Raw genomic sequence first — 6,102 nt, 5'->3', positions numbered from 1 at the left:
TTCAAACGACATGTGATCCAACGATCATTCTCCACTGAACACACATGATTGAAGGCTGGGTTGAGTTATCGTGCACAAATCGTTCAACTACTGTCGACGTTCACTTCAAAGGAACACCGTCGGCTGCAAACCACTGCGCACAGAATCCACAGCGTCCACGTCCCAAATCCCAAAAAAGCCCAAGCTGAAACAAGCGCCTCCATCCTACCATCAGTTCCATCACTGTTCATTCCCTCTCCATGCTCGCTCGCTCACCCCTATCTCAGCACAGAGCAGTAAAAACAGTTCTTTTCTCTCTCAAAACAAATAAATCTGAAACAATGAGAAATAAATCTGAAATACATTACAGAAAATAAAGAAAAAAATCTCCTCTCTCTAGAAAGAAAACAAAAGGACAACGACAGTACACACTCAGTCCTCTCTCTCTCACTGTCTATCTAAAGAAAATAAAATAAAAATCTCCTTCTCAAAAAAAAAATGAAAATAGAAAAGCAGAGGGGGAGAGAGAGAGAGGTGAGGGTGAGGGGAGGAGAGAAGTAGAGAAGACCAGGGGGGAGAGCAGAGACAGAAGAGAGAGCCAGCAGCCTCTCTCTCCACCCCCTCCTCTCCAGATGCTCTCCCTGCCGCCGCCGCCTCCCCGCGCGCTCCACCGGCCCGCGCCAGCCGCCGGGTAGCCAGCCCGGGCCCTGCGACGGCCCGCGCCGCCCCGATGGGCCGCGGCGGTGCGCGCGACGGCGCCGCCGCCGCGCCGCCGTGGCACTCGCTCCCGGACGAGGTCCTGGAGCACGCCTTCTCCTTCCTCCCCGCCGCCGCCGACCGCGGCGCCGCGGCGGCCGTCTGCCACGGCTGGCTCGGGGCCGAGCGCCGCTCCCGGCGCCGCCTCGCCGTCGCCAACTGCTACGCCGCCGCCCCGCGCGACGCCGTCGACCGCTTCCCCTCCGTCCGCGCCGCCGAGGTCAAGGGCAAGCCCCACTTCGCCGACTTCGGGCTCGTCCCGCCCGCCTGGGGCGCCGAGGCCGCGCCCTGGGTCGCCGCCGCCGCCGACGGCTGGCCGCTGCTCGAGGAGCTCAGCTTCAAGCGCATGGTCGTCACCGACGAGTGCCTGGAGATGATCGCCTCCTCCTTCAGGAACTTCCAGGTCCTGCGCCTCGTCTCATGCGAGGGATTCAGCACCGCCGGCCTCGCCGCCATTACCGAAGGTTGCAGGTGAGGCCCCGACTTTGGCGGTCAAGCTTTGAGCTAAGACGGGAGATTTGGGTGCTTCTTTGCTCCCTTCTCTTGCAGATTTGAGCTTTGTTCGGTCATTCGAGCTTTCGGTTTTTGTGATCTAACCAGTTCTTGGTTCGGCCAAAATGATTACATTTTCTCTGGCTTTCCTCAAAATGGTTCAACGATTTTGAGCAAAACAACTGATTTTGTTGTGTGCGCTTCATTTGGTACTTCTTTGACATTGATGCAAGTTTCAGTCAAGATTTGATCTATTCCTAGTTTAAGCGTGAATGGATTTGATCTATTCAAAGGAGCTGCTATTGTTATTTCTCTCCTAATAAGCTCAAGTGTGTTCTTGTGCTAGTCAAACGAGTGTCATGTCTTTCAAAGCTTTGAACTGTGATTTGCAAACTAGCCTTCATCCTGTTCTTCAGAAGCTTTTGGCCCATGTTTGATTGCATTGTGTGAGCATGATCTCTCGTGAACGGATCTGTGGGATTGGCAGACGATATCTATCTATCTGTGTACCAATGATGGATGCATCCCTTTTTCTCTTTTTGCCAAAAGGATGGAATTATTTCTAGTTTAATTAAAACCAATCAGATGCGCCTTTACTTAAAAAAATGTATATCCCCACGTCATGAGCCTGAGGCACCGGATCTCGCTTGAATTGTTCTCCTTTCCATTTTCAGTTACCATCGCGTGTGTTTGTGGACTTGCCCTCCTGATTTGAGCTTCTAGATTCTAAAGAAACATGTCTTTAGCATGTTCTGAAGATATGGATTCCCATTTCTTTGGTTTTACCTTTTTTGGGGGATTCTCAAGGGAGAATGTGATATTTGCTCCAGTGTTCATAATGCCTGCATATAATGGACTAGTGAAACAAGCAACTTTGATCCCTTCCTTTGTAGTCTGATTAGTTGAGCTTGCGTGAATCCCTTAGACAGAAAGTAGGAATTTATAAGATCCATACCTTTTAAAAAGGAACTTGAAGGATTTGGTAGGAATTTGGATAGAAATCCATAGTACTTAATGTGCACAACCAGTACTGTTTCGATCGTTTTGAGTGATAGGAAAGTATTAAGCTGTGAGGAAAGGCTAATGATGTTCGATCAGTTTTTGATACTCTGTTATCCTGTGCAAACATAGAAGAGAGGCTGAAGTAACTGAATGTGCTTTGGTTATATTCTAGTCCAATGCCATATATGCAGATGCATAACAAATCATTAGACTCTGTTATCCTTGAGCTTCTTCGTCCTAGAAAATTTTGACTACATAGATGTGAGCGCGCACACTTTGTATCATTTGGACTGGACATGACATGGTAATGCAATGTAGTTCGTCAGAAGCACTTTCCTTGTTCTTGTTTTGATAAATAATTTGGTATGTGTGAATTCAACATTTGATGAAGTCCTCAATATCTTGTTTTGGATGAGGTTGATAGTTAACGTAATTGAATCTAAGCTGGGTAGTTCATATTATTTTTTCTTGCCTAAAAAAATTTGTTGTGGTTTGGAAGTAGTTGGGTCTGATGAGGGGGGCCCAGCTCTAGATCCAATTTATGGCGGAGCTAGCTAGCTCATACTAATCATATCCTGAGGCTGCAAATAATGGAGATCTTAGCAAGTGTCCTTGTCAGCCAAGAAAAACCTGATACTTACCATTATTTTGCATCTAAAATAAGTTCCTGGACTGCCGCCTGATAATCATGGAGACTTTAGGTGTGTGCTGTTATACACTATTGAAGTTGGTGTGTCCTGCGTAAGATTGCATTTTGTGAGCATTGAAGTATTTGAGTTTGTTTCTATTGTTACCTTTTTCATTGCTCTGTCTATCTGTATCGGTTTGCTTGTGCTTTATCTAGTAATTCTCTTCTAGTTGCTGCTGTGGCTAGCTTAAATCTGTTGATCTAGTATGCTTGAGAATAGGGGAAGGGACACTAAAATAGTGGACATAGGTGCTGTAACCGCAAAGGCAAAGCAAACCTTATATGCTGAAGACTGATTTTTGCTAATGGTGCTTTACACTGATGTTCCTGTGAAACACCTTGGTTTGTAAATCATATAACTTGTTCCAGATGGCTCAATCTCCATGAGTCTCTAGATACTAGATAACACTAATTGACTGCAAATGTTGACTTTAAAGTTTCCTGAGCAGTGAGCACACAAAAAACTGATATAACTGGAGTAAGAACATGAACAAAGATTAGTTGAACCCTGAATAAAGCAATACAATGTTTTATTTGCTGTATCCATTTTCATTATCATGATCTTTGTAATGCCATAGCCAAGTGTACCTGCAGTTATTTGTTATTTTCTCATAAATTGCCTTGATTCTTCCTCCAAATACTCATATGGACTTTGTTTCTCAAGTGATGTTAGTGTTGGTAATGGACTAATGGGCAACTCTTGTTCTGCTTTCATCATTCTTTTCAGATATGGTTCATCGCCTATCCTTAAGTTCTAATTTCTTCCTACTCTCCATGCTGCAGGAATTTAAGAGAACTTGACCTCCAAGAGAACTACATTGAGGATTGTTCCAGTCATTGGCTCAGTTACTTTCCGGAATCCTTTACTTCTCTGGAAACTCTGAACTTTTCATGCTTAGAAGGGGAGGTCAATTTCGCTGTACTCGAGCGGCTAGTGAGCAGATGCCGCAACCTCAAGACTCTGAAGCTCAACAATGCTATCCCTCTTGACAAGGTTGCTAGCCTTCTTCGTAAGGCTCCGCAACTAGTAGAACTCGGAACTGGCAAATTCTCTGCTGAGTATCATTCGGATCTCTTTGCAAAGCTCGAAGCGGCATTTGCAGGTTGTAAAAGCCTGAGAAGGCTCTCTGGGGCTTGGGATGCTGTGCCAGATTACCTGCCAGCATTCTACTGTGTATGTGAAGGCCTCACATCACTCAATCTGAGTTATGCTACTGTGCGAGGCCCTGAGCTAATAAAATTTATTAGCAGATGCAAGAATCTGCAGCAATTATGGGTATGCTACTTGTGCTTTTAGTATTTATCAACTTCAATGCCCACGCTATTTTGCAAATATACACTCACATTGCTTAAGTGAATATTGCCATAAATGCTTGATAATGTCCCTTTGAATGTAAGCTAGGATCTCCGTATTGGCATAAACAGAAACAACTATGGTTTTTTGCCCCTTTCCAGTTCTTTGCCAACCACTACAAGATATTTACTTGCCCCACAACAGTGTAGTTCTTGAAACTGAATTATGATCAATGTCTCACTTTCCATGTTTTATTCATTAATATTTACTTCATTGAAAAGTTTAAGCTGTGTTTTTCAGGTGATGGACCTAATCGAGGACCATGGTCTAGCTGTCGTGGCAGGCTCTTGCAGTAAACTGCAAGAGCTGCGGGTCTTCCCGTCTGACCCTTTTGGTGCCGGGCAAGTTTTATTGACTGAAAGAGGCCTGGTTGATGTTTCTGCCAGTTGCCCCATGTTGGAGTCAGTTCTCTACTTCTGCGGCCAGATGACGAATGAGGCCCTCATTACAATTGCAAAGAACCGTCCCAACTTCACTTGCTTCCGGTTATGCATCCTTGAGCCCCGTACTCCAGATTACGTCACACGGGAGTCTCTTGATGCTGGCTTCAGTGCCATTGTGGAATCATGCAAGGGCCTTAGGCGCCTCTCTGTGTCTGGCCTTCTTACAGATCTCGTGTTCAAATCAATCGGTGCAAATGGTAATTGTCTTGAGATGCTGTCAATTGCCTTTGCTGGGAACAGTGATCTTGGCCTGCATTATATCCTCTCTGGCTGCAAGACCCTGAAGAAGCTGGAGATCAGGGACTGCCCATTTGGAAATAAGCCGTTGCTGGCAAATGCTGCCAAGCTGGAGACAATGCGATCCCTTTGGATGTCGTCGTGCTCATTGACCCTGGGCGCATGCCGACAGCTTGCAGAGAAGATGCCCCGCCTTACCGTGGAGATAATGAACGATCCTGGACGAACATGCCCTGTGGAGTCACTTCCGGATGATAGCCCGGTCGAGACATTGTATGTGTATCGGACAATTGCCGGTCCAAGGTCCGACACACCAGATTATGTCCAGATTGTTTAAGGGTACAGTGGTGTATTCATTTTCAACCTGGATTGGATTGGTACCTTCAACACCTTCCTAGCATAACATAGAATTTTTCTGTCAAGTAGAAAGGCTGGTGGTTGGATGAAGCTGTCGTAAAATCTCGAATCGGCAAGTGTAGGATGAGACTGGAGGCCTTTTCAGGTGTTAATAACTGTAGGAGGCTGTGGGTGGATTACAGAAACTGCTAGATAGCGTCATGAGAAAACGTCGGTTTGTTTTCTTTAGCGTGTTTAGTTCTTTTATGTATAAAGATATGGCACCATTTTAATCTTGTATTGTACTGTACTACTACTGGATAAACTGTACCTGGAGCTGAGTTTTTGTCACCCCTACTTTTTTGGCCCCGCCTTTCAGATTATGTGTTTTTCTGGATGCTAAATAATTATGGTCATCTGGTGTTCTCTTTGTTCCTGGAAACTGTGACATCTGAGTGCCTGGCCTTGGGTTTATGGTCATGCATGGAAGCACAAATTTCTCCTTGATTGCGACATCTGAGTGCTGGCTGTTAGTAGAATGTAGCAAAATATGGATAGAGCTGTATGTCAGAGGGCTTAACTTTTGATTGCTTGGCTAATCAAAAGATGCTAAATGAACTGGGTTTGACCCACTTGTAGATTAGATGGCTGATCATTTGACCTCATCTTCAGATATCACATGGAATTTCATTCATCTAGTAGTTTGTAAGAGAAACATCTGCAGTTCACCTTTACTTGAGATTAATTGCGATTGAGCTATTTCAGCAAGAGCATCAATGCAACAATGCATTTAACTGATACTACGTAATAGGATG

General features: G+C 45.2%; 1 protein-coding gene across 1 annotated transcript; it reads left to right on the top strand.

Annotated features, from left to right (window-relative positions):
* Nucleotides 1-515: 515 nt before the first annotated feature.
* LOC109782653 (transport inhibitor response 1-like protein Os05g0150500) lies at nucleotides 516-5,644 on the top strand. Its single transcript, XM_020341279.4, has 3 exons — nucleotides 516-1,206; nucleotides 3,701-4,193; nucleotides 4,512-5,644. The coding sequence occupies exons 1-3, from the start codon at nucleotides 710-712 to the stop codon at nucleotides 5,286-5,288; spliced, it is 1,767 nt and encodes a 588-aa protein (XP_020196868.1). The 5' UTR covers nucleotides 516-709; the 3' UTR covers nucleotides 5,289-5,644.
* The last annotated feature ends 458 nt before the right edge of the window (nucleotides 5,645-6,102 follow it).

This window comes from Aegilops tauschii, chromosome 1 (genome assembly GCF_002575655.3).
Source record: "Aegilops tauschii subsp. strangulata cultivar AL8/78 chromosome 1, Aet v6.0, whole genome shotgun sequence".
NCBI classification, from domain to species: domain Eukaryota; kingdom Viridiplantae; phylum Streptophyta; class Magnoliopsida; order Poales; family Poaceae; genus Aegilops; species Aegilops tauschii.
The sequence above is the reverse complement of the archived record's forward strand: the minus strand, read 5'-3'. Positions and strand labels throughout refer to the sequence as shown.

Bases quoted from the DNA above. Each gene is read 5' to 3' on its own strand.
- LOC109782653 (XM_020341279.4), top strand. From the start codon at position 710: ATGGGCCGCGGCGGTGCGCGCGACGGCGCCGCCGCCGCGCCGCCGTGG. The intron at 1,207-3,700 runs GTGAGGCCCCGA...TCCATGCTGCAG, and splicing joins GCCATTACCGAAGGTTGCAG to GAATTTAAGAGAACTTGACC. The intron at 4,194-4,511 runs GTATGCTACTTG...TGTGTTTTTCAG, and splicing joins AGAATCTGCAGCAATTATGG to GTGATGGACCTAATCGAGGA.